This window comes from Temnothorax longispinosus, chromosome 9, assembly GCF_030848805.1.
Source record: "Temnothorax longispinosus isolate EJ_2023e chromosome 9, Tlon_JGU_v1, whole genome shotgun sequence".
Classification (NCBI taxonomy): Eukaryota; Metazoa; Arthropoda; class Insecta; order Hymenoptera; family Formicidae; genus Temnothorax; species Temnothorax longispinosus.
Genome location: NC_092366.1, coordinates 2,481,952 through 2,508,115, shown reverse-complemented (window position 1 = coordinate 2,508,115; position 26,164 = coordinate 2,481,952). Strand labels below are relative to the sequence as shown.

Sequence of the window (26,164 nt, the reverse complement as noted above, 5' to 3'; positions counted from 1 at the left end):
GTCTTAAGTACGATCTTAAAGTGTTATGAACCAATCACAGAGCCGTATTAGCATCTTATGACATTATACTTAAGACAGTCTTGAAATAAGATCCGACTATGAATACGGGTAGTAGTTTCCGAAAAATGACTCTGTCGACAGTACATGAGTACAATGTCGCAATAACGGAATAATGATCTCCATCAACAACTCGATTATCTTCTTTTTCTTTAGATAGTATCGATGCACGCGTATCGATCGCAAAACGCTGCACATGTGTCATCCGTTCGACGAACGATACTTATCGAAGGACCAAGATTTAAAGTCCAAAGGACAGGGCTTTTCCATTGCAAGTCAATCGACCTGTTATTACCTGATTATGACGATTGTCAGGTGCTGTTGTTCACGCGTAATGACAAAGTCCGCACGTGTATTTGACATTTTCTCTATCTTTGCGCGCGTGCCAACAAGATAATGATCTTCGTCGGGGATCGATCGGCGGGCCGTGTGGACGCATAATAGTCTTAAAATTATTTCTTGATATGTATATCCTTATAAGATTAGAAAGATATTTATCGGTACCCTTCGATCGTGTGATGCATTTCGAGCATGCATGTCGATTAGTTGATAAAAGATAACTGTTATCTTGCGGAAGTAGAAATGTGACAGGCCGTCGCGCGCCGTATGGGGAACTTCTCCGATAATTGTATCATTTTACATATCATTTTACGTATCAGTATAGTCGGATTAGGTAACTTTGTCTCCTATAACCCACTTTACTTTATGTTACTTAATTATATTTATTTTTTTATCTGAAGTTTACGATAAAATTTTATTTTTTCCTCCAAAAAATCGAACCGGCAAGTAGTCCATTTATAGATTGCCTGAATCCTAGGACGCTCTGTCTCACAATCAGTCAGAAGGGATAATATCATTCATATGGGGATGGCATCTTCTGTTATTTACATTTTTTTCGATAGTCATTCCGAGTCGTATACTTTATTGTATTACTTTATCGTATACTTTATTGTTAGTTATCCGTGCGTCCGGCAGCTTATTGTCAAAACACAAGCGATAAGTATGGGATAATGGATGTCAACACGAAAATCTAACAGAAAATTACATCTACAATACATAAATCCGACTGTTATACAGGTAACTCTCGAATAACATGATTAATCGGCTCTGTGTTATTGAAAACCGTGTTATTTTCGAGACTTATATATTGTTAAACTTGTTGGACGTATTCATACGATTTTGAGATCACGTTCTATGCTATTAAAAACCGTGTAATTCAAGATTTCAGATTCATATAAAATTGAGCCTTTGGTGGTTTCAAGGAATTATTTAAAAAAACTTTTAAAAAATTAAAAAAGGGTTGTCACACAATTTTTTACCGTGCTATTCAAGAGAGACTCCGTGTAATTCAAATATCCTGTTATTCGAGGGTTATCTATAATCCACATGTATTCGCTTATCTAAAATAATTCGTTAATTTCTTAATGCTCACAAGCTGGGTCCGGATCTCTCATTAGATCATCGATATCTTTCTGAAAGATAAGATTTATCAGAATATTTTTCTGATAAGAAAAAAGATATCAATCCTTTTTTGCTTTACCGAAGTTTTAGAATTCCACGAATGTGACGGAGCTCCATATAAGATCCTGGATATGTCAGATGGTTCAATCAGTTCCGGCTTTGGCAAGTTTATAATAAGACGATAATACGATATACGATTTGCCGATATAAATAACGGTTTCTTCAACGGTGAAAATGTGGTTCATAGGTCGAACGCATCGGCCTCGTTGCATGATTCAATCCCACGATTTTAATTCGCATTCAATTCATATCATTTATTAATTCCTGTCGACGTGTGCGACACTTACAAACATTTATATCCTCTTCATGCAGCCACTATAAAAAAATTTTGTAAAATTACAACCATTATAGTGGGTAATTTTGAGACTCACTATAATAGGTGTAAATTTCCACGCATTTTTAATTTGTGTAATTGTAGTACAAAATTACTTTTTTCTTCCGTACTGTAATTTTGTAAAATTACAACTATTATAGTGGGTAATTTTGAGACCTATATAATAGGTGTAATTTTACAAAATTTTTTTACATTGAGATCTGAGAGATAATTTCCAATGTTTTTTGTGTATCTCATTTCGTGTGCACCAATGCATGAATTTTTCTTTTTTTTTTACACGTGCCTCCGTATTCATGATTTTGAATTCATAGTCGTTCGATTTAATATTCAACGTGGTCAGTTCGGCGAGAACAGTAGTTACGTAATCGAAATGCTAATTACATGAAATATATTATTCCGAATCTCTCTCTCATTTCCATTCGATGTTATCAACATATTTTCTTCACGCACATATGTAATGCGTTGCGATAGCCCGACGCATAATTCTTCAAGCTGCAAAAAATCTGCACGCGAGTGTGATCGTCAAACTATATTTTTCAGATCTCCATAAATCTCTCGAATGAAAAAAATTTCTTGATTCTTTGTTAACCGATTATATAGAGATAAAGTAGAGGATGAAATACTTGATTTTCGCTTATTTGCGAGAAATAGTTTGGATCGCGAAGGATTAAACGATCGAATAACAATGCCGAGTAATTATGTCGCAATTATATATTATTATATAATATATATATCGAGATTATTCGATATATATACTTACCAGCATTCTGTGGTTCACGCAGCCTAGTAAAAAAGACAAATAATCGCGCATGCAATTATCGGAATATCATTCCGTATTTTTTGAACAAACGAACGGTTCATTGGCAGTCGTTATCCATATTCTGGCATTTCGGCTTTTGCCTTGACCATCGAAAGAGAAATCCCGTTTGGATCGAGGTCCTGATGCTGGTCGAAGCCCGCGGTGTCATTGTCTCTCCTTGATCTTTCCGCGCAATAATCGCACGGCGTAGAATCGCGAGAGCGGTTCCGACACGTGATGTCAGCTCGCGTCCGTATCGGTTATCTCTACGGCCGGGCACGAGAGATATGGCGAACAAAGCGATGCTGTTCCCTATCTGTCAGCTAAGCTGCGTATCGGATACGCTGACGTTTTACATCGGCTCGCGCTGACTCCCTAACATTTTGCGCACATCATCTGATAACTGATAACCCTTCCGCGTATCTATTTATTCCTCCCCCGTCCCCCTCGTCACTCTTGCCCGCTCGGCGTTCGTCCGTTTCTTCTATGACGTGTGAGACACCGCGCGAGAATTGAGAAATCCAAAATAACAGCTCCGTATCAGCGGAGAAATACGCGACTCCTCTTCTTTTTCGGCTCCAAGATCAAGCTCGTGCGGCTGACCGAATGTAAACATTATGCGAATCTTAACACACACGCACGTACTTATCTCGGCGAGATTCGCTGAATGCACAGCCGGACCGCCGCGCCGCACAGGCGGACGAAATCTGAAAATTCATGCTTATTCGCAGATTTATTCAAAATGCAAGTCGGTGATATACATATCTCTGTTGCGCGCGGACATGTAGGAAAAAAATTGAAAATTGAACTCGAAGATCAGCCTTCTACATTTGTTTCCCTCTTAAATTGGGACAAACATCGTTATTATTTTTTTTCGTAGATTCACATAGTGCGGAGGAGATATTCAAGTGCGAATTTGCTTTAGATTAATTTTTTAAACTAAATTTGTGTATAAAATTTTATATTAAATTTGTGTTAAATAGCCTATCTGCAATTTTGGTTTGAAGTATCCTATCTTTGCTGCAAATGATCAATCTTCTGAAATAAACGACGAGATACCTTGGGCGTCACCGCGGATTGTTTCCGTACATCATTTTGCGATTTTTGCAGCGGGTGATTTTCCGAGGATCACCAGAGATCACGAAGCGTTATTTCAACAAGAAATGTGGCATGATCGATCGGAAGATAACACACGCGCAACGATATCTTTCCTCGGCTCCTATCGCTTATTCTTTCTTTCGCCATTGACGTAGAATTGTCTGCGGAATTTAACTTGGAGCAAATGCCAGAGAGATAGAAGGGGAGGTCGTCATGAGGTTACGTAAAAATAGACGCATCTGGGTTTATTTATTGCCGATTTATCATGGATATCGCGAGATCGGCGTTATTACATGGTAGTTCTAAAAAAGAACATATTTTTTATCTTCAAGTAGTTTGCGACATCGCACTATATGCGTAACATCGACATCGGGATGGGATCGCGCTTTCGAACATTCAAGAAAAGCCGTTTCGTTGTTTTCTTGCGTTAAATTCTGAGAATTAAGATTTTTCGACGCGTATAGTGTTACATATATGCGTTCGAAGCGCTAATAGCGATATCTTATTAAAAAGTCTCTGTTGTTTAGTAGCTGGATCAATAAATGAATAAAAGCGAATATCTCGTTAGAAAGTGAATATCTCATTAGCGATAGGAATGTTGTTGATCGTCGGACATGAATCATAAATTGCAGTATTTTCATATAGCAGTTAAGAGTCTAGATAAAAGACCTAACAAGAGTAAACATTATCAAGATTAACGAGTTGAGAGATATGGTTTTTTAATTACGTCTACTTGTGTTAGACAGACGAATTCTAGATCTAAGACCTTGAAGAAATATAAATATCTATTCGTAATGAAAATCTGCGAGAACACCATACACCACACACACACACACACATACATACAGCTACATCCCTCTCTCCTCCACATACAAAATTCCTAAAGCTTTGAACATGATTGTTTCAAAACCTTATTTTTATTCAATATTCTATCGACAAGCTATGCCAATTGATATCTTGTAAATATCTTATCAAATTTGATTAATCCCACATTGATCATTGTTCTCCTTTTCCACCTCAAGAGAGATTATGAGCATATTTTTAATGACAAGTATATACAGGCATATATATTTTAATTTTATTTATTTTGAATATTTAATTAAAAAACATTTGTTATAAATATTAATGCATAAATATTAAATTTTTATATATATGTATATCTACATAAAATTAAAATATATATATTTTTATTTTACATATTTTAAATATTTAATTAGAAAAATATTTCTTATAGATAACTTAATGCATGTACATAAATCTGCATATACATGTGCAGATTATACACGGATATGGGTGTATCTTTAACCTTTAGAAAACTTTAGAGGACCTTTAGAGCAGGTTTTTTTTTATTTACAAGTAAAGATATAGTAGGAAAATAGTAAAGAAATAGTAAAAAAAATAGTAAAGAGGCGACATATAAAATATCTAAAGGTTTTACAAAAGAGGTCTCACAATAAAAGGATAAGAGTAATCGCTTTAATTCTCAGAAATGGCCATTCTCACTTGTTTCTTTTAGAGATTCCCGGAACTATTCAACGACCCAAAAAACTCTTATACATGATATTTTACTGTATAAACAGTTTGAAGCCTAAAAACAAGTTTCTCGTCCTCTAGAGGTTAATGATGATTAATCATCTTTGTTGAATAATATAATTATACATTTTTGATATATTTAAATAATAATAATTTTTACTTAAAGAAACCGTTTGCGTGAAATTGTGGCAATAACGTAGTTGCAATGCGAATTTATATAGCCTGCTTCTCCGTTAAGATGGATTTTATCATAATTGATCAAATTCTGTCGATGCATTGGTGGCAAATTCATAAATAACAGTCCTCAGGTTGGTCCTGCTCTAATTCAGGATCGTTCTTTATCTGCTTTCAGGCGAAATGACGAGCAACGTATTACGCGTGGCACGTGAAGCGCGACAACGCACGCTCGGACCGTTCAGTCCATCCTTCAATGTGCAAGAGATACTGCTGGACAGCCTGCGAAAAGTGAGTGCAACAAGAAATTACGACATTACCGCATTAGAATTTGCATCTGGCAATCTATTTACATGCTGTTTTTGTTCCTGCATCCTAAATAACGTTCTTGCATCATTCAGTATCAACGTACAAAGTGGAGAGCTCCGATTTAGATTTCTAATAATATAAAAATTCACTATTAATACGCCATGTTTGCAGCCGTTTTTATTTCAGTCTTCTTACTATTATTTTTATTCCAGTTTTTACCAGATGATGCACATATCCGTGTAAATGGTAAATTACACATTTCTCTAACCAGAGTATATGACGGCAAGAACGTAATCGTTTCCCAATTTAACTCAAAGGAAGACTTGCTGCAGGTAAGATATGTTAGAAGTTAGATCAATTTTTGTCCATAATAGATTCTCGTTAAAGCACCATTCACGAGATATTCTGAGAATTAATTTTCTGTTCCTTCGAAGAAGTTTTATATATGCAAAAATTTTGAAGTCTATTTTTTTCAATAAATAAAAGTATCTTCGCTCGTCTGAAGTAAAAGCTAATCGTATGTTTCTATTTTTTTCATATTATTAACAATTTTTCTTTCTGAGAAGTTGTTCATCCTCCTTTACGATAATATTTTCTGTTTTTTAAAGGCTCTACTAGCCACTTCGTTCGTGCCGCTGTTTTCTGGTTTGTTGCCACCACGATTCCACGGCATCAGATACATGGACGGCGGTTTCAGCGATAATCTTCCTACGCTCGATGAAAATACTATTACCGTTAGTCCGTTCTGCGGAGAGAGCGATATCTGCCCGAGGGACATTTCATCTCAACTTTTCCACGTACGTATTCACGCGTATCAATAAAATAATTCCTCGATAAAGAAATTTAAAACAACTTCGACATACAATAAAATCAACGAGTGTGCCTGATTAATTTTTATAATTATCATTTATTTGCATTATTTATGCATGTCCTTGTATTTTGCAGGTCAATGTCGCCAATACAAGCATAGAGCTCTCTAGACAAAACATATACAGGTTTACGAAGATACTTTTTCCGCCTAAAACGGAGGTAAGACGAAAATGTTAATTATCCCTTTTGATACTGCATTAAATACTTCAAATTAACATATATAATTTTACATGCTTTTAAATTACAGACTCTCTCGAGTATGTGTAAGCAAGGATTTGACGATGCGTTACGATTTTTACATCGTAATAATCTACTGAACTGCACAAGGTGTCTCGCTGTTCAGTCTACATACATAGTTCAGGAAACGATCGACGATGGTATGGAATATGATCCGGAATGTGTAGAATGTAAAATGCATAGACAGGTGAGAGAGTCTACAATACTTTCAGTAGCGGCAATAATTTTGATAATAATATTTTATTCTATTTATTTTAAATATAACTTAAACTCGATTTTAGTAACATTTGTTAATTTTTAAATTTTTGAATTTTAAACTATTCTTATTTTACGTTCTTGATATTCCATTTTAGGAAGCATTGGTAGCTAATATGCCTGAGACTGTGATGACAATATTCCAAGATGCTATAGATTCTGCCAACAAGGGACTTATTAACTGGTTGTTTAAGCATCGTGGTATGAAGCTGTTGTCGTTGTTGAGTTTACCTTGTACACTACCGGCAGATGTAATGTACGCTACAATCACAAAGTAAGTAGCTGTTGAAATATATGCGCATGCAAATATGCATCACATACACGCTTTACATAACAATATTTTTATATAAATACACGTGCACATATAAATAAGTATTATACTTAATGCTTTTCATTTTTCTCATTAATTGGAGGTGTTGCATGTCACAAATATATATATTTTGTAAATTAATAATCTTTATTATTAAATATTGCAGATCAATTAAGATCATTATTAACAAGTATTTTGTCTAGAAGAATTTTTAAAGCAGATTTTGTTTAAAATAAATTTGAATATAAAAATTTGAGATTTTTTGTATATATTTATTTGTGTTTGAAACATTAATTAATATTTTTATAAGTGCATAGATTTAATATTTTCTGAATTAAAACCACTACACACATTTTGAAAAACATTTTTTTAGGACATGAAAACTTTATTTTATTTAAACTGTACAAAGAAAAAATTTTTAATTTATATTTTTGTATCAAAATTAAATTAAATCTCTCTCCATTATTTTTTGTTATTTTGACACAGTACTCTATAAATACATTTTTGAGATTTTAAAGTTCAAGAAAGCAAAAGCAATTTTTTAATCGTCTAGACAGGAATTTCACCTTAAGTTTGTTTTTTTATTATCTTTTATTGCATCGCATTGCATGAGCACCAATGTCACCATTGATACATATCACAGATTCAGTCAATTGGCAATTCAGGCAATTTCACGCATAATTACCGCTTGCAATATTGTATTTAATGTCATGCATGTCATTGGTAGTCTGATTGGTAACAAGATAGAAACTCGTACCTTGGAATTCAAAGTAGTCGGAAATGTTCTGCGTACCCCGCAACAGGCACTTACTCACAATAAGCATTTAACACACTCTCGGTAAGCATAAATGCTTTCTTTATTTCGTGATACATTAATGCATACCTGCGAAATTACTAAAGCATTTATTGTCTGAAATCTTATTTTAAATTGTAAATCTACTTTTGACGCACATATTGATGTTAAAGTCTTTGTCATTCTTTTATGAAAGTATTTTGATACGCGCGCGGGTTTTACATTACATTGTGAATTTATACTTTGTAGAGGTGCGAAAGATAAAAAGTAATAAAGTATCTCAACGGACATGTCTGTTCGTAAATACTAGTAATATTTTATAACGATTTACTTTGCAATTAATGAAAAACATTTTTTTTTATTTCAGATTCATTACGAGCGTTCCAAAGCTACGACATAACTTAGCGGAATTAACTAAATTTGTCTTACAACAATTGAGTATAATGTTCCCGAAGATCAATGTCTATGCTGAGCCATTGCCTCAAACGATCAAGTGTTATTTCAACATTATGGAATTCGATACGAGTAAGTACATTTTGACCAATGATTTTTAACCTAAACTTTTAAATCAATTATAATAAAAAAATTTTACTTAATTATGTAAATAACGTGGCAGAAAGAAGTAAATGTCAATATGGTTTAAGTGAGCTTAATGTGGCTTAAATTATTTAGCAGATATGATTCTAATATTTTCGAACATTTGCAGATACATATGATGTGCAGGATGCAGACGAGATAGACGCTATATACAAAAAGCAAAAGAACCTGAATTTGACTCTCCAATACAACGAATGGTAAGTAATTATAGTGGAGATAGTTCTCTTATAGAATTATATTTAACAAATTTTTGAATTAATGTCATTGTTGTTAAAATATTTCATGTTATAGTGGACAATTGGAAAAATGGAAAGATTCAAGGAAATCGAGCTGTGTAATAAATATGGGCGACTGTACGTCAGTGGATGATACTTTCGAAAATATTCTCCAAGTGAGTAACAAGAAAAATAGAATGTTCAAAACACATATTTGAATAAATTCCAAGATAAATTTTATAATGAATCTTATAACTCTTACTAGGCAACGTCGGATCAAGAGGCCGTAATAGCGTATTATTATATGGATGATAACAATAAAGTGCAAGTGACAGAAATCTTCGATGTAACGGAATCAGAATCGCATACCATACTTTCTTCGGATGAAGTTGACACCAATAAAAAACTCCAATTCGATGATTGGGATGAGCCTACATGGTTATCTCAGCATAAACTCAATGACGGTAATTAATTGATATTTTCTTTCTAAAGAAATATTAACGATATATATTTATGATCAATATTTTAAAATAAATTATTCAATGATTTTTTTATTATCAATCTAATTTAATTTTTTAAATTTTGTAAAATGTATTCAGCAGCTACAGAGTCTCTTTACACCGACGGAAATCAACAAAGCATGGAAAATTTGTCTGATGTATCGTTAGAAGATGATATACTGGATAGTGCAAATATATTCTCTGATCCGGAAAGTGAATGGGATATGGAAAAGGACCCAGAACAAGCGGAGGTGTCTAAATCTCCGGACAGTCGACCGGAAGTAGATCAACCATCCACAAGCTTACTATAGAAATAGGTTAATAGCTTTTTACCACATATGTCGTTACCACATATAATATAATTAATAATTAACTTTTTGGATGATATGTTGCAAGAACATATGTGCGCTATTTAATTAATTATGAATAATTTATAGAATGAGACATTTAAATTAATCTACTTGCATATTTCTATTTTGCGTGAATGTATGAAAAAGTCCGGTTTGAGAAAGAAAAATAATGAATGATTTTTCAGATTTTTATTATCACCGTTTCTATAATTATGTTATCTCAAATAAAATTATAACTTTTTTAATATTGAAGCCAAAATATTTTATAAAAAATAAATTCAACCATGTATATCTATGTACATTTATATTTTACGAATCTTTTTTGAGATAATTGTTATCAAAGAATTAGAAAATTTTTATTAAAGCTTGTCACCATTTTTACTTTTTAGTAGATATTCGTGCTTTATTTCATATCGTTTTAATGCTTTGATATCTATCTGGAAATTTGACGCCGCAACGAAATATGTTTTTATTACACATCGTTAATTTAATCACAAAATAAAATTTCTAAAAGTGATACATGGGTCTGTGTATGTTATAGATCTATATATGTATATGGTACTATGTGACCTGTGGTTTTTACTACATTTAATATGTGTAGCATTCAAAGTTAAATGTCTCACTCTATATAAATATGTACGTTCCATTCTGAATGTTCTTGCAAGATATAATTAAGATGAAGCGTTGATATACAAGCACAATTACTGAATACATGCCAATAATGTTATTTGCATTTAAGTGTCTGTAGTACGACGTGCAACAGTATTCTATCGTAATCCAAGTTTGCTAACTCGGATTTGGAAATTCAACGAGCGCTTGCCCGAGTTAATACATTTTACACAGAGACTGATATATCGGTGATTAAAAAGCGTGGTGTCTCAAAACCGTCGGTATTTTTGACACTAGAAAGAAACTCTAGAAAATCGATCTTTCTTCAGCAAAAATAGACGAGTGTAATTAACGAATAATGAATAACGAATAACGAATAATGAACGAATGAAAACAGGGAGGGTGATGGACTGAGCTTCAGAAGAGGAAACAGATGACATATCACATATTTCGTGAATTGGAAATAGATATAATGTTAAAGATTAGACGATCATTTTTTTACTATAAAATGGTGATTCTATACTTGAATTTAAAAAATTATCTCCAAATTATTTATGATTGTTTCTTCTTGATTTATTGGTTTATTAATATTCGTTTATAGTTAAAAGATTATCTGATGTTACGCTCTGGTTATATAGTCATATAGTGTATAAAAGATTACAGCTAATTTGTAGGATATGCTGAAGAGACAAATATTTGACAAACTTGAGTCCGGAAATTATACGTTTCCGAGCTATAAGATGATTTCTCTAACTAATGTCCATTTCTACCAATGTAGATTAACTTTAATCTCGATTTTACTTACTTTTTATTTTTAGTTCTAAGAAATTAGAAAAAGTAAATTATACGTAATTAAACCGATATACACAAGACTAAAATTAATCTGATGGAAATGGACATAAGTGAACGTGGACTTCAGTGGACTTCTCGTTTATAATATATAATCGATATATCCGTTGTTTACCTTAACATTTGTTTGAACACATTTCTTCAGGAAATGTGTATGTTCAAACATGTATGATTTTTAGACTTGTGTTTAAAATATTATTTTGGTTTGCTTTGATAATTACTATCATAAACTCCTAAACTTTGGCAGTAATTTTTTGTATTCTATAATCTGACGTGCAACTATTTTTTTTCTCTGCTCTACTGTAAGCTTATATTCATCATACAATTTTATTTCTTAGAGTCTTTCTATGATTACCTACTAAGATATGATGTGTTAACAATGACATCAATTCACAATTTCGATGAATATAAGTATAAATTATTTTTATTATAATTGTTTATCGCTTGTTATGTAAACATATAATGGATAGATCCAGATTTTTTTGTTTCTCCTATAGCCCATACGTAGAACGACGCAGATTATAGATCATAAATATCTGCTAACGTTTCTCGAAAATTTCAATGAATGTAACTCTATGCAGTTACCTCTATTATAATTTTGCTATTGTTCAAGAAGTTGTTGAAACATACCGGATCTGGAGGTTGTGAAAATAGAATATATAGTTTAAAAATATCTTAATGTAACATTTAAGATTATAGAATAAGTTTTGTATTTTTGTCATACCATCTTCCTGCTAGCGTTAATTACTGTTGGATAATTATTATCGTAATTCAATTTCTATTCTTCAAGATAGCATAATCTCGAAGTTATAGATTATTTATAATAGATTTATTAAAACAAATCTTTTGTGATCGTATACGGCTGGGTCTGAGTGTTAAAGATTATACAGATTTTATATCACGTGTTAGGAAACAGGATTTAGACAATTGATCATGACCAATTTAGCTTTTATAACAATATCTTTCATATCTAATAGTTTTTATACATGTTTTAATTATATTTAAGTTTCTGATTACTTATTTTAGGATACCTACATATTCCACTTTATACAAGATCGGAATTGTACAAAAGAAAATTTGCCTACTATTTGCCCAAGTTTCATGATAATTTTATTCAGAAAATGGGAATATAAAAAATATAGATAATATATAACTGCTGTGAAATGTTCCCATATGTAAAAATTATTCCAAATAGATGTGCAAATTATCTTTTTTATCCATTGTAGGTTTAAACAATGCAATTTTTTTAAATGTTATCATTTATATCGCGCGATTTCGATTAACAAGATTAAATTTTTTATTTGGTTATTAACAGTCTCCCTACTTGTTAATATATGAATGATCCAATTAAAGTATTGTTAAAAAAAAACGTTGGTCTTATTGATAAATCTTCCTTTTTATAAAACATTGATATGATATAAAATCTTAATTTTGGTGATTACATTGTGAATGGTTACGCTTATTGTTGTGTTACCTTATTGTAAGTAGAATAAGTAGATTAAGTGCTAATGAATAAATCAAATTGACAATCAAATCAATTATCCTGTTTATAATTGATGTATAAAAAAACATTAATTAGTGAACACTGATTGATATTTAGGAAATACTTTGTCAGATATAAATTTTGAGTAACTTGTAAAAGAAGCATGAGAAACGTTTATTTTATGAACAAAGAGTTCTAATAATATTTAATAAGTATTAACAAAATATTTAGTTTTTGGTATTTTTTAAAATGCTAGCGATTTGTTTTTTATTTTGCAAAGTGTTTCGGTTATTTATACATAGATGTAGATAACCGATGAACATTGTACGATAGCATTACATTAAAAAAAATTAATGCATTTACATATATGTTTTGCTACTCTTCTAATTTTGCGCATGGATTCCTTGACAACTTTTATGATGCCCGTAATTTGTATAAAAATACTAAAAAAATATTTTGTGGTATTATATAAAATATGTACTTTTTTATTATATACAAATAAAAATTGTGCAACACACGTATCAAAATGTACAAATAAATGTTAACGACGGCTAGATTACATATGACAGTCTCTTGGAAAAATACGAAATGGAATAAATTTCAATAGATTAAGTAAAATTTGTTTGATGTATATAATTAAATAAAATAAAATACATCAATGAGAGTTAACATTGTTCTTGTCACTATTCGTAAAATAGATTAAGAATACGAGGATTGATTGCAAGATTTCGATAGTGCTACAAAAAGGGATAAAGATCAATAAAAACTGGAATATTTATTATGTTTTTAATATAAAACAAATCGTATCATATATATTTATATATATATAATATATATATATATGTATAAGTTATATTTACAATAATTGAAACCTCCCCTAAAGTAACATTTTAAGGCGGACATTCATTTGGGAGAAATGCATTTATTGCACATGGTCATTAATATTATGTAATACTGATCTGGTAAAATATCCTGTATATTTTCTTATATATTTTGTATATTTTCAGTCGGCAGATACGAATAATTTGCTAGAGTAAAACTTCGTCGTAACTAAGTAGACAATTTAAAACAAAAACACATTTTTCATACGATTTTCACATGCAAAAAATTAAAATCTCATATTCATAATCATAATGTAATATACAAATGCCTCACTACATTTCTTTCAGGCGGGCTTCAATTATTTCGACGTAACATGATCATTATCATTTATTTGAACATATTCAGGCGGGGTCTTCCCCCGGGGCAGACGTAGAATTTCTCTGAGCTTCAATTTGCGTTCTGCTTTGAGAACTTCCCGCTGCGACAGCAACTTTATGCTGCGCAGCTAAACATTGTTGTAATTGCTGAAGCTGTAAAATGAAAATAAATGTTTCTTGCAACAATATAGCTAATTCTTTTAATTTTATAATAAAAATATTACATAATATAAAAAAAAGTTTGTTCAGTTAATGTCTTTTAATTAAAACGTACTTGTTGTTGGGATAAAGTAGCCACCCCGAGACTTTGCGTCTGCTGGCTGCATTGACCAGTAGAAGCCCTAGCGTGCAAGGATTTTGTCAATAGAGTTTGCTTATTAACAGGTACTACTTGGGAAGAAGGCGTCGTCTGTGATGCCATAAGCACGGGCTTCGTCGCGGCTGCGAAGAGAAGATTTATATAGATATCGCTGATTGTTAAGTGCAAAGTATTATGCGGACAAAAGTTTAATCACGATTTATTTCGTGAATATCAATATGGCATTGTTGACTTACCCATTATAGGAGTTAATACTTGTTTGTTACCAGATAGTATCAATTGACTCGCCGTTACTGTTTTCGCAACTGTCACCAATTGATTCGATAAGACAGCCGATTTAACTTGATTCGACTGTACTTGACGAGTCATATGATTAAATCGTGGTCTTTGAGATCCAATAAGTTGGATTGCTTGTCCTCCCTAAGATTACATAATGTTATATGATTTAATATGAAGTGCTCACACACGAATTGCATTTCTTATGTAAAATGCAATTACTACTTCAACTCGTCCCTCAATTTACGCGATGCTCGTTCCACATAGATTTTTTTTACACGGTTGAGAATCACGTAAATGGAGACAAAAAAACCGTAAGAAAAAAGCACGTGTATGTTACGTATTTTTGGTTATTGACTTTTTAGTTATGTATTTTGTTTATCTATACATAACTTTGGGCCAGTTAATGGTTAAAACTTAGCTATATAATGTCTCTTTACACGCAGTTTGTGCTGCCCTGCTATATGCTTTATTTATACGAAGTGTAGAAAAGTAAATTTATCACTTGTGCGAACAAGCTTAATGTGCTCTCTAATATGCTCAAAAAAGGTTAGAATAATATAATAAGTACAATCAAGTAAGAACTTTAGCTTACTAATATATAATAATTTCAATAAATACCATAGAAAGATATATTTTCTGACCGCGTAAATCTGAGACCATGTATAAAAAGTATCGTGTAAACGGAACGATTATTTACCGCGTATAAAAAGTATCGCGTAAATCGAGGGATGCATATCTTAGAAGTATAAAGATTTTATCCTTATTATCTGTTAAATTAATACCTGTGCAAGAGTCACTGCGTTATTGTTCCTCATACTTTGCTGCGACAATCCTTTTACCCCAGATGGTATTAATTGGGCTAAAATGTATACAGCCAATTAAATATTTAGAGATTTTTTTATATATAAAATAAATATCAATCAATAAAATAAATAGGCTCGTTTGTTTTCGCTGCACTTCTGAACTTGTGCAATAAGTTGAAATGAAAGAAAATATATGTTTCATTCTAACTTATTGCACTAGTTCAAAAGTGCAGCGAAAACGAACAGGCCTAATATCATCTAAATCTCAAGATAGGCGCATATTTTAAGTTTCTTTATCTATATCTCAAGTTCTATATCTCAACTTCTTATAAAGCTCCTTTATACATCCATAGTTTTCCATAGATAAAATTATAGGAACTAAAGAGGTTCGTAAAACATAATCTATTTTTTTAAATATAAATATTTAGCATGAAAAAGCTAAGAAAAATTAAATTTAGACATAAAATAAGCTTAATTAGTGGTATCCATTGTACAGGATATAATAATTATATATTACCGATGGGTAAAGACAAGTGAGCATTGGCAGGATTGGCGATCACCACCGTTGGTGTACTCCCGGCGATAGCTGTCGTAACGACTGTTGCAGCTACCATCTGAAATAGTATAACGTTCGGATAATATTCGATTAATTACTGATAAATTACTTAGGGACTTATTTATTCGTCAAACACATGTATATTTTACACATTGATATTAACTTTTTCAATAAACACTTTCATGAATGAGAATTCATACATATGTACGTGAAGAAAACTATTTTATCTACTACTATGAGTTTACGAAGAATGTTTTACTTTAAGCTAATTGCATCAAAAAAGTTACTTGTATAAACAAGTAGATACTAACGCTCGATACTGTCGTGCAGGTATTTGTGGCAGATGATATAGGAAGGGAGACAATGACCCCAGTAGGTGTGACGGTGCCGCCAGTGGTCGGAGACATGTTCAACGACATCGTGATAGGTTGCGACAAGCCTGGGAATGATACCTGGAATGGACAATGTGTTAATTTATTTCGATCTGTATCGGCTTGTATGAGAAAAATTAACTGCTATTTTAAACAACCTGAACGTTTTGTAGACCGTTGATGGAGTTCGGCAGACTAGTGAGGTTCACGCCCTGTAGATTCACGTTGGTTGGCGATGGGCTAGTCATCGGACTCGCTGGTTGACTGCTCTGACTGGAAGAAGCGGTGAGCCGTTCGAGCAGTGATGAAGTCGAATTCATTCCAGGTATCGGGTTGTCAGCCGATGGCGTGCCTGTTCATATGTAAAAATTATATTACTAATAAAAAAAAAAAAAAATGGATATTTGAAAGAAAGCTCGTTTAAATTATATTCGATGAATATTCTCAACGCTCAAAACGTTAGATTATATAAAAAGTTTGCCAAATTTAATGCTTAAATTTTAGTAAGATGTATAATTAAAAACTTCTTAATCCATGACAAATTAATGTGTAACAGACTGTATTTTATATTTTCTTGTTAAGTAGTAGGTAATAATTTATAGATATCGTTTATTGTACCAGCAAGTAAAGCCGAAAGTCCCGGCATTGATAAGCCAAGAGTAGACGTAGGGTCTTGGACTCGCGCAAGTCTTACAGCAGTCGCTTTCACTGGTTGTTGCTTGCAACTTAGCTGTCCCGTTAAAGCGGAGGAGCTTAAGCTCACGCGTACCTGAAATCGAGTAAGCAATATTTAATTATATACTTTATATCAAAATAGCTGTCAAATAATTAACTATCAGTTATATTTCAAGAATTAAATGTGCCAATTAAATATGTAAAGAAATTATTAAAATTATATTTAATTTTATGTTGAAACATAGATATATTAATTAAAATATATTAAATGTATGTAACACAAAATATATATAAATAAAACAAGACAAATTAATTGAATTATTTATTAAACATACTTGACCAGTGGTGTTGGGCACGTTGATCACATTGCCATGACTAATAACTCTAGATGGGATGGAAGTATTAATGGAGATCCTTTGGGGTTGAACTTTTCGCTGAGCTATATTCGCAGGGGTGCTATTTAATAGACTAAGAATCGCGGCATTGTTGGACTTGTTTGTGGCTTGTGCATTGTTATTCATAGCTGCGGCCGCAGCATTGGCTACAATATACATAAAATACAATATCGATTATAAATCTACATACGTACATTCATAAAAGAATTATATGATCAAAGGGCGCAAAAACATGTATTTGCTCATTTAATTTCACGAAATGCATAGTGCGAAACTCGCCCAATCTGCAGAAATAAAAATACTTTCTCTGGTTGCAAACAAATATAGACATAACGTTTAACTCGATATATCAAAATTGCGCAATTTTTACAATGTGAAGCGATAACGAACCTGCAGCTTGTTGCTGGAATTGCTGTGCGGAGTTCATGAGGGAATTAGCAAGAGCGCTTATTGCTGGATTAGTCGAATGTTTCTTGTACGGTGGCTCATTTTGGTTCTGATTGGCAGCATCACCTATGCAGTTCTGTGTTCTTGCTTGCAATTGCGCTTGCTGCAAATTTTAAAAGATTATATAAGATTATATATGAGATATAAAAGATTAAAGATTAAAAAAGATTATTAAATCTTAAATTTAATGCAATTATTTATTAATTTTGTGTACTGCCAAATTCAAGGTCCAAATTTATAGTTATAAAATGTAGAGAAATAAATGTGAAAACTTACCAAAACTGGAACATTGGTGGCTGCTGTATTATTAATAGTACCAGCCGACTTCTGAAAGATCAGAATACCAGAACCGTTACAAGTGTTGTCCGCTACTGCCATTGCGGAGTTATTAATTTGCACGGAGGACGACGCGTTAAGGCCACCATTGGCCAAAGATTGCCCTGAGCTCAATGCGGTAATGTCATTCTGCGGGATAACTTGTGGAATATTCGCGGAGTCCACGCACGTCAGATTATTTTGTGCAGAGGTGGTGGCTTCTGTCATAGCTTTCATTGAGGCTACTTGATTAGCCAAATTAGTTAGTTGTCCTTGAGCCCGTGATAAAATCTGAAATGACGCGCGGATTTGCTGAAAATGTTTGCACGGCTGTTATAAAATTGTAACATATACACATTTATATATCTTTTTGTGTTTCTATGCACCAAGAGAGGCATTTAAAGAGGGGGATTACGGTTTAAAACTTAAAAAAAATTTGTCTGCAATATTTTTATAGTACATCTCAAGAATATGTTCCTATAGTGTTATTTCGAAATTCGAAGAATTGATGAAGTTATAAGCGATTTAGCACAGATATTCGTCCGAGCGTTCGGCACGCTCAGGTAGGAATCGGAGCGTGCAATGATTCGGAAAACCCCAGGCATAAAAAAAAACATGATCTTCTAGGTATACGATAAAGTAGAAGTAAAAGGTCTGCTTTATGAACCAGGAATAGCAGATTATATAGCCAGAAATTGACTGTATGAAAAAATTGTCTTAATAGTATCTGAAATTTAAAGTTTTACTCGAAACCGTATTTGTTAAGTCTGTCGAAATCAGGGCACGTATTCCGAAAAGTTCCATAATACGTGCCCAAAACTCGATAATTTATAATCGGATCGGCTTCAGATCATGGATAATTCAAAATAACTGTTATATCTTTGGTGTAAACTTATAAAAACAATAAAAAATTAATAAACTATTTTTTTGCGAAAAAAAGGTGGAAAATATGATGAAAATCGATCCTTTCTTCAAATAAGTTTTTTAAAGAAATGTTATTTTTACCCAGAGCGAGGTTTACGCCAAAAAACACTAATAACAAATAGTAATATATCTCACATGTGTTTCAGATCGATAACACAATCGCCTTGTGCGATATGGTGCAATGTTTTAACTTGGCCAAATATTTATAAAATTAACAAAAATTTGTACTTCATCAATCTATAAAAGTGCCCCTAAAATTTCAATTTAATCGGAGTTATAGTTTTCTTTTAAAAAATTTCTAAATTTTCTGTGTTTTAAACCAGGATCCCTCCTTTAAGAATTCTGCTTCTGGTGACTCCTCCATTCACATTCAAAGAAAGAAAAGTAAATCGAGTTTACAAACCTGTTGTGCTACGTGTTGGGGCTGAACCTGCTGCAACTGTTGAGCTGCTAATTGCGCCGCTTTTGCTTGTTGCGCCTAATAGAATAATAATAAATTTATTTAATGAAAATAGTCGAAAGGAAAGATAAAAAATAAAATAGTTGAACAGACATTGAATGGAAAAAAAAGATGACACGTACCTGTTGATGTGCTCGCAGCATGGCAGGTGTACATGCAATACGAGGAGTCTGCCCTGGTATAATATGTTTTATTTTCACATGTTTCCTACCCTCTTCCGTAAATATTTCTTTAAATTGCTGATAATAATGATTGGCCACAGCTCTGGTACCCAATGTAAACCTAGAAAATTAATTCAGTAATTTATTAGTAAATAATTGTGATTTGCGCAAAACTACATAGACATTTGTCTATGTAGTTTTAGACGTAGCAATAATATAAATGCACCTGCAAGAAGAGCCATTTCTCTCTCCATCCCGATGATTTTTGTCCATATAAAGTTCTCCCAGGTACTCGGAAGTAGCAGGCCTCTGGAGGATCGAGAGCTTTATATAATCCTGACTTTCCGCAGGTTCTAATATATATTCTTCTATAACTTGTGGCGAACAGTCTGTTGTTTCTTGTGGCCGCTCGTATAATTTCGCGAATCTAATCGAATCCCATTGCTAATTAATTTCGCGGGTATCTTACAGTAAGTTATAAAAAAATGCAATGTAGATTGCAAGTAATGCGAATGAAAATGTGGAGAAAAAACATGCTTTGGTAAGAACCTTAAAACATCGGTCTGTTTAGGTGCAGGCAGCTCAGGAATTTTAAGAGAAGGCGGTGGACAGGCAGTATTGGTCGCTAATCCTCTTCTTTTCGTACGGGATTTCTGCATTAAGTCATGTATTGTTTGTCCTTCCGGCTGGGCCAACTGTTCCAATTTTCTTTTTCGATTTACTGTGACCTGATGTCAAGCAACACAGTGTCTCCATGATATTTACGTTCAAATCAGATGTAACGCATAGCAAGCAGCGCAATATATGCACATTGACTAAATCTCTCTAAATTTCTCGAAATGTTGCTATTTGCAGTAGAAATATCCCTTATAGAATTAAATTTTATATAGAATTAAGCCTTTTTTACTATTTATATTATACAATAAAAATATAACATCCTATGGAATATTAATTTTCTATAAAATATAATTTTTTCATGCAACATTCAAATACTATCCTTTGATATCTAGTATCTAATAAATATTTCTTGCAACTAGATCTTCAATTTTATTACATTTAATTAATAGATTGTAAATAGGTTTTAAACTAAAATATTACCTGAGAGAATTTTTTAGCTTGCCGCATGAGTTGATGATCGGTAAGCAATGATTTAGATTGCTTAATTCTTGTACTAGCTAAGGTAGGAATAGGATTCGGATCCAAGCACAAAGGACCTTGAGTAGCTGCCACTAAATGTGACTCCAACATTAATCGCTCCTCGTGGCTCCAATCTCCGTCACTTGTAAGTGTCGATACATCCGAAAGTACGCTCTATGCAAACAGTAAATTTCAAGATTTAATTTAAAACATTCAATATAACTGAAATAGACTTTAATGATATATTAGTCAAAAGCATAATTGCAATTATGCTTCTGTGTATGCATGCAATATGAATAATTTTTACATTAAAACCATAAAAATGCACTCAGTGTTGCACTAGTTTTTTTTAGTAGAAAACGCTATTAGAATCATTGTAATATTGTTATTCTTATTATTATATATCATCTTTAATCTTTAATCTATATACCTTTGATGACAAGATCTCACCTGTGTGGTAGGTTTAAGAAGTACATGGTGAACCTCGGCTCTGTTGTGAAGAAATGATCTTCGATAATCTCGAACTTCAGCGATCATACAGCCGTCGTAAAATAAATGTGAATAACTGGATTCTAATTGTTCGGCTAGCATAGCTGGCAATTGGCCATTATCTATGCACGAAAGTAGCTCACCCTGTTCGTAACCCATGAGTTGAGTCTCAGCTAATGAATTTTTATCGTACTGATTCCCCTTATCGCTGTCGAGAAATAATATCTTTGTATTAATTCCAAAACTTAATTCCAAAATTAAAGAATTAACGTTTATTTCAATAAATTAATCACACATATGAATGCATTTTTCTCTTCTGATATGTATCTCAAAAAACTTCAAACCTGATAGGATTATAATGTTTAACAATTTTAAATCTGGTACTAATAGTATATCATAATAAATTTGTGACATAAAGACGACTACATAGCAACACTAGAAGCGGGCAACCAAAAGAATCAACAGTTTAAATGAATAATGTATTTATTTTCGCGCAAAAAACATTGCAAGGTTTATAATCTAATTATAATCTAATCTAAAGCTTGTAATAGGATTATCATTGTCAATTATCATTAAATTTAAAAAGTTAGATACTATCATTGCTAATCAGCATTTCAGATGTTTTAGGATGATAATCAGAATTGTGAAACAGATCCTTACCTATTTCTTACAGCTAATGAGTATCCTTTATTACCAGCGTATAGATTAACGATTAACGTATTTAAACCTTCCCTTTGCACTAACCGCCCCAAAAGATCACACTCATTTTCAAGATTGTTCTGTAACATTTTAAATAAAGTACTATATTGTACGCGCATATATAAAAATACATGGAATATATGTACTATCGCGTTGCAATATATGTATTTTCGTAAAAAGCAAGTAAAAATGTAGTAACAAATGCTTTGAAGTATGAACATACCAAAACTGAATCTGGGGTTGCATGAGGAACCTTGGAAAGTTCTTCAAAATAGAGTCTGGTGAGTTTGGATTGGATACTATGCCTGGAGTGACTCTGCTCTTTTTTCTGGGAGGATAATGGTTTATCCGATGTTAAGGCCAATGAATTTTGACCTTGGGCATTTTTCCAACATCTGGATACCAGATCCTGTATAAGCAACGCAATGAATGGCTGTACAATCATTCAATTATAATTTTATCATTACGGGCCTGTTTTCTATTGTTGCGCTGACTTTCTATGGCTGCACTAGTTCGAGAAGTGTGCATATACATTGAAGAAACGTACATATGAGACTCTCACGCTTTAATGTATGTACGATCTTCGAACTAGTGTAACTAGTGCAGCAATAAAAAATAGACCCTTTATGAGATGTATTTCAAAACCATCCTTTTTAATGATTAAAAGCTGAAAGCTTTACTGATTAAAAGCTTTGAGACATTAAAGAAATTTCAGTTTAAAACATTTGCCACGCACCTGAGCCTGCCTACACGCATCTTCCAAAGTACAGGCTGTACTAATCATTGTAACTTCTGATTACTGATGCCACTCAATGTCATATCTGATGCGGTAATAATCGTTCATATTCTGAAAGATATCCATCAGACGTGTTATTCATTTACATAAACAGCAACTTGGGTCGAAATTAACATTGAATATTAACAATATTAATTTGCAATTATAAAAATATATATATAAAACGGCTATTGATTCTCTTGTGATACAGAATCTAAGTACGCTATAATAAATAATAGGAAAGTTTATAGTGCTTTAAAAAACATCTTCTTTTTTAAGACAAGAATTTGATTGGAAATAAAATAATCTTAGTAATAAACAGTATTGAAATTTTTAATATTCAATTTCTAAGTATTAAATTATTTCATGAATCTAGCATCAAACTTTAGTATAAAAATAACGGTTTTCAGCTTAAAAATTCTTTACGTCAAAGATATAACCTATAAATAAGATAATTATGATTATAATCATCACTGATTTAGTAAAAATATAAAAAAATTAGACACAAAATAATCTACTCTGCCATCTTTTTAAACCTTTTTAGGTTAAAAAAATACATATTCAGGTATTGCAAGAAAGAAAAAAAGGAAAAGAAATAAAGTATGACAAATACAATTACAATGGATATATAGAATGTATCTTTAAATAGCACATCCATCCTATCATTGTTTTACATATGTTAGACGAATTTTATATTTCTTTAATTAAACTTGACATTCCGTTTCTTACACATACACATTATCTACTTGCAATATTTTAGCATTTGCGAGTTACAAATTTATGAAACGTGAACTTCTGACAATGGGTCTGTTTTCTATTGCGCTAAACTGGCTGCACTAGTTCAGAGTTCATTTTTTTCCTTCCAATGTGAAGTAAAAAGGATAAACTCTGAACTAGTGTAGCCCCCCCAGTTCAGCAATAGAAAACAGACCCAAAATACATTCAATATATTCTTTTGACAAGGCAACGCCTGAATATGTTTTCATCACATAAATCACGTTTCTTGCATGTAAGCTTCAAGTTTCTGGCAACATGCACGGAGGTGCGTCGTACAAATTTCTATCCTACATCATCAAGCTGACCTGAATTAACAAGCTGCCTACGTCGCATCTTAAGATATACCTAAACATGAAAAATAATAGCAAGTACGTGTAAGAAATGAGATAGAATTGAATGTTAATCCGTCTGTGAGAAAATCACAGAATCGATACGCATGTTTACAAACTCACCGTCCCTCTCGGTGCGCTTTATCTAATAACCCTTATAAAATACACATATCGGATGTCACATCCGTAAATTTCACCGCCACCACCATAAAAGTATCCACAGGCATCACAAGAGAAACTGGTTTACCATACCTCCACGGAGACAAATAAGAACTGATACAAAACTATCGACGACCCATTCGCACGATTGTTCACGAGATTGAACCCACTGTCAGGCACACGATCGAATCGTCATCGCGATCACGCTTGGGTACTTATCTACAATCAACACGGCTTTCGCGAGACCCGCGGAATCCCGTCTCGTGCTCGTGCGTGCTCGATGAGGCCAATTGACGTCTGTGTCTATTGTCATCCACGATTGACGCAGGGAGCGAGCTGTCGTCGGGGAGGGAAGGAGGTGATAAACAAGCCTGGACCGTCGGTCCGCGCGGGGGGCACGGGCACGAGGAACAGGACGGGGGGAGGGAACGAATTCGTCGGGGCACTCGGGGCGAACTGGCGCCGTGTGGCGCGTGCAAAAGGGAAGAAAACGCGAGCGACGGCGCGCGAGAGGAGAGCGAGACGGAGCGGAGCGAGGAGAGAAGAGGTTAGGTTCTGGCAGCTCCGCGGTAAGCGTGCGGTGGCGGTGGCGGTGGCGGCGCGGCGTTCGGAGTTCGGACACACGCGCGCGCGAGACGCGGCGCCGCGTGGCGTCGCGACGCGCCGACCGGGACCGGACGACGGACGGCGATCGTCCGCGAGACGAATTTACCTTCGCTGAGTCGGGAAGCGAGCATCGGCCGCGCGCACGTCGACTCCTCCGGCCGGACTTGGCAGAATCCTAACCTCGCCGCTCGTCGCTCGCGGGGCACGGGGTTAACGGGGTACGGTCCGGCGCGCGACGGTGCCCCTCGGCGTGCGTGCGTGCGTGTGCACGGATGGACGGACGGACTGTCGCACAGGTGCTTCTGCGCTGCGCTGCGTACCTAATCTTCGACGCGGGGCGGCGGGGGGGGGAGGAGGAGGCCACGACGGCGGGCACCTCGGCGGCGGGCGGCTCACTGCTCGCTCCGGCGCGGCCAATATTTTGCAACAAACGTCATTTCGCGGAGAGCGCAGCGTAACCTGCTACCCAAACACCGCATGGACGACCACGGACTGTGAGAGAGAGTCCCAGATTACCCCTCGCCGGCCTCGCCGCGCTGTCGGCGCAGCCGATTCGCGGTGGGCCCGCAAGCCGCCCCCGCAATGCCCTGCATCGAGACTCCGGCGCCATGGATAAAATCGAATTTTGAATGTCCGTGCGTTGTGATGGTTGAAAAATTACATTTACTACGCGCGTTTACGCGAGCGTTACTTCTGTAGTAACTTACGATAATTCACTCGTTTACGCGGAGTAAATTATCGTAAGTTATTACTATAAAATCCCGTTTACGCGAAGGAATTATCGTAAGTTACTACAGAAGTAACGCTCATCGCGTAAACGTAGTAATAATTGTTAAATTACGTTCTCATTGATTAATACTGATGTTATCGTAATAATATATTATCTATTTACTAATTTCAATATTTGACGTGAGACAAACGTTCATAGATATAACGATCGAGTCAAATGTGTGATTCTAGATTATAATGAATCGGATGAGGATATGCATCTTTTCGTGCGTATTTTCACGCAATAAAGCGTTGATGTTAAACACCTATGCGTTTGACCAATTGTGTAAAAAATTATAAAACATAATATAAATTAGTGTGTAATAACATTGATAAAGTGATTGATAGTACTATATAAATAAATATTATTATACTATCGCACGCAATTTTTAAAAATCGCACGCGGTAATTGAAGAAATTGAATGCGAATTTGAAAGAATTGCACGCGATTTTAAAAAATCGCGCACGATAAGTGCAAAGTTTGATCGAAGTTATCATTAAGTCTTGAGTATTTTTATTTTGAGACAAGGATTAATTGTAAATGAAATTAATAAATGATAAACCATCTGTTTTTTTTTTAGTTCTTATTCTTAATGCTGGAATTGCCTGTATAAAGGCCTTCACACAT

The 26,164-nt window shown here is 33.8% G+C and overlaps 2 protein-coding genes across 8 annotated transcripts in view; one reads left to right on the top strand and one right to left on the bottom strand.

The window, feature by feature from the left end:
• Bmm (brummer) overlaps nucleotides 1-13,557 on the top strand; it is a 21,433-nt gene extending 7,876 nt beyond the window's left edge. Inside the window, exons 2-12 of one of the 2 annotated variants that reach the window (XM_071788859.1) lie at nucleotides 5,695-5,807; nucleotides 6,038-6,157; nucleotides 6,434-6,622; nucleotides 6,771-6,854; nucleotides 6,943-7,119; nucleotides 7,286-7,461; nucleotides 8,658-8,815; nucleotides 8,997-9,084; nucleotides 9,179-9,278; nucleotides 9,368-9,566; nucleotides 9,705-13,557. In XM_071788859.1, coding sequence (XP_071644960.1) covers nucleotides 5,695-5,807; nucleotides 6,038-6,157; nucleotides 6,434-6,622; nucleotides 6,771-6,854; nucleotides 6,943-7,119; nucleotides 7,286-7,461; nucleotides 8,658-8,815; nucleotides 8,997-9,084; nucleotides 9,179-9,278; nucleotides 9,368-9,566; nucleotides 9,705-9,913 — 1,613 coding nt within the window. In that variant the 3' untranslated portion in view covers nucleotides 9,914-13,557. Of the gene's footprint in view, nucleotides 1-5,694; nucleotides 5,808-6,037; nucleotides 6,158-6,433; nucleotides 6,623-6,770; nucleotides 6,855-6,942; nucleotides 7,120-7,285; nucleotides 7,462-8,657; nucleotides 8,816-8,996; nucleotides 9,085-9,178; nucleotides 9,279-9,367; nucleotides 9,567-9,701 lie in introns of both variants that reach the window. The other variant, XM_071788858.1, reaches the window with a different exon arrangement.
• Nucleotides 13,558-13,665: 108 nt separating this feature from the next.
• Nucleotides 13,666-25,839, bottom strand: LOC139819489 (uncharacterized). Of its 6 annotated transcripts, XM_071788853.1 has the most exons (22): nucleotides 24,127-24,831; nucleotides 23,980-24,019; nucleotides 22,859-22,969; nucleotides 22,346-22,531; nucleotides 22,084-22,202; nucleotides 21,385-21,631; nucleotides 20,896-21,108; nucleotides 20,347-20,525; nucleotides 20,024-20,224; nucleotides 19,759-19,918; nucleotides 19,580-19,654; nucleotides 18,214-18,564; nucleotides 17,881-18,040; nucleotides 17,431-17,636; nucleotides 17,039-17,189; nucleotides 16,579-16,772; nucleotides 16,361-16,501; nucleotides 16,011-16,107; nucleotides 15,473-15,549; nucleotides 14,648-14,831; nucleotides 14,367-14,533; nucleotides 13,666-14,245 (listed from the first exon to the last, which is right to left on the bottom strand). In XM_071788853.1, the coding sequence occupies exons 3-22, from the start codon at nucleotides 22,904-22,906 to the stop codon at nucleotides 14,117-14,119; spliced, it is 3,285 nt and encodes a 1,094-aa protein (XP_071644954.1). In that variant the 5' UTR covers nucleotides 22,907-22,969; nucleotides 23,980-24,019; nucleotides 24,127-24,831; the 3' UTR covers nucleotides 13,666-14,116. The 6 variants fall into 6 exon arrangements, with proteins under 6 accessions (XP_071644954.1, XP_071644956.1, XP_071644953.1 ...); XM_071788855.1 differs by lacking the exons at nucleotides 23,980-24,019; nucleotides 24,127-24,831 and adding an exon at nucleotides 25,089-25,839; XM_071788852.1 differs by lacking the exons at nucleotides 23,980-24,019; nucleotides 24,127-24,831 and adding an exon at nucleotides 24,875-25,055.
• Between the last annotated feature and the right edge of the window lie 325 nt (nucleotides 25,840-26,164).

Coding starts and splice junctions, on each gene's coding strand:
- LOC139819489 (XM_071788855.1), bottom strand. CDS start 22,906: ATGATTAGTACAGCCTGTACTTTGGAAGATGCGTGTAGGCAGGCTCAG. Junction 15,550..16,010: donor TCACTTGTCTTTACCCATCG/GTAATATATAAT, acceptor TATACATTTTAG/CCCAATTAATACCATCTGGG. Junction 14,534..14,647: donor AGTATTAACTCCTATAATGG/GTAAGTCAACAA, acceptor TTCTCTTCGCAG/CCGCGACGAAGCCCGTGCTT.